The following is a 1,481-nucleotide window of genomic DNA, read 5'->3' on the forward strand; positions in this document are numbered from 1 at the left end:
ATGTGAAAAGATCAGAACATTAGCTCGCAGTTTATAAATAAATTTCACTTAGTGGTCCATGAAAACACATGCAAATGGAATAAATTATGAAACAAGACTGTCTAATAAAATTAGGAGCTTCAAACATCTAATGCGGTGTCAGTAATTGTATACATTTAGAGTTTTTGATATATAAAAATGAATGGCAGACATATCATTTATCTCTCACTTTGTTGTGAAATCGACTGGTTAATACATCAAGGTTACTTGCTATTCAGTTTATGTTGTTCAGTTCACAAATCACTGTTATATTTCAGGTTTGATCTAAATATAAAAATGTTTTAGCCTTCACAGTGTTTCAACAGGATAATTCAGGATAATTTCACCATTAGGGTAAAAGTACAAACACACTATACATATTGTATTATTTACAGGTAGCAATGACATCTTCCTTATGATGGTATGTTTATTTTCACTACTATATAAAACTGCTTTTTATTACGTACAACACCTCACACCCTCTCCACAGCACACTTGAGAGATTGTACAAGTAACCAATAAAGTATCTTATTTATTTAAATCCACTCCACTGATCAGTGTTGTGTGTGACTGTGTTGTATGAGCAGCTGCAGTATCTGTCAGTGTATCAGTGCAGTCACTGTGCAGTCTGAATGACAGAGGTTTTTGTACGAGTCATTTTCACTGTGTGAACACCCAGCTATCAATGATCTTGTGTACACTCTGACAGTAATAATCTCCTATATCTTCAGTCTGAACTCCACTGATGGTCAGAGTGAAATCTCTTCCAGTATTTGCTGTTCCACTGCCACTGAATCTAGATGGAGTTCCAGACTGAAGAGTATTTATATAATATATAAGAAGTTTAGGAGATTCTCCGGGTTTCTGCTGATACCAGGCTAAGTAGTTGTAGCGTATCCCAACATCTATTTGACACTCTATTGTGGCCGTTTGACCCTGTTGAACAGTTTTAACTTCAGGTTGAGTTAGAGTGACTCCTTTTGATTCTGAAAAAAGCCAAAATAAAAACAATGAGTGTAAAGCTCCTTTGCAGCAGAAGATTGGTACATAAAAGAAAAAAACATCATACTACTATCAACTACATAATAATACTAATAACAACACATAGAACAAGTCAGTATTGGGTCTTCATGTCTCACCCTGAATAAAAAATGCAATAGTCCAGATGAAGATGATACTGAAGGTCATTGTTGTTGTTTTGTGTTGTGTGATGATGAAGATTGTGTTCTGTTCTGCTGTCTGTCATGAAGTGTTAAACTCACAGCACTATAAACACTCTTATGCAAAGTGTCTCTTTATGTAAATGCTCTTCATATACAAAAGAAGCAGCTGTAAGAGGCAGATATATTTGTTTATGTACTATGTACCCATTTATATAAAAAAATTAATTATATAGTATGAAGACTTCAACAACATTATCAAGAGCATGATTTCAACAATACTTGATTATTTCTCCTTGAATC

General features: G+C 34.1%; 1 gene segment (V, D, J or C); it reads right to left on the bottom strand.

The window, feature by feature from the left end:
* Positions 1-678: 678 nt before the first annotated feature.
* Positions 679-1,206, bottom strand: LOC127437308 (Ig kappa chain V region 3381-like). The segment is given in 2 exon segments: positions 679-1,004; positions 1,158-1,206. Coding segments are annotated over 2 exon segments (375 nt in total).
* Positions 1,207-1,481: the final 275 nt, after the last annotated feature.

This window comes from Myxocyprinus asiaticus, chromosome 48 (genome assembly GCF_019703515.2).
Source record: "Myxocyprinus asiaticus isolate MX2 ecotype Aquarium Trade chromosome 48, UBuf_Myxa_2, whole genome shotgun sequence".
Lineage (NCBI taxonomy): Eukaryota > Metazoa > Chordata > Actinopteri > Cypriniformes > Catostomidae > Myxocyprinus > Myxocyprinus asiaticus.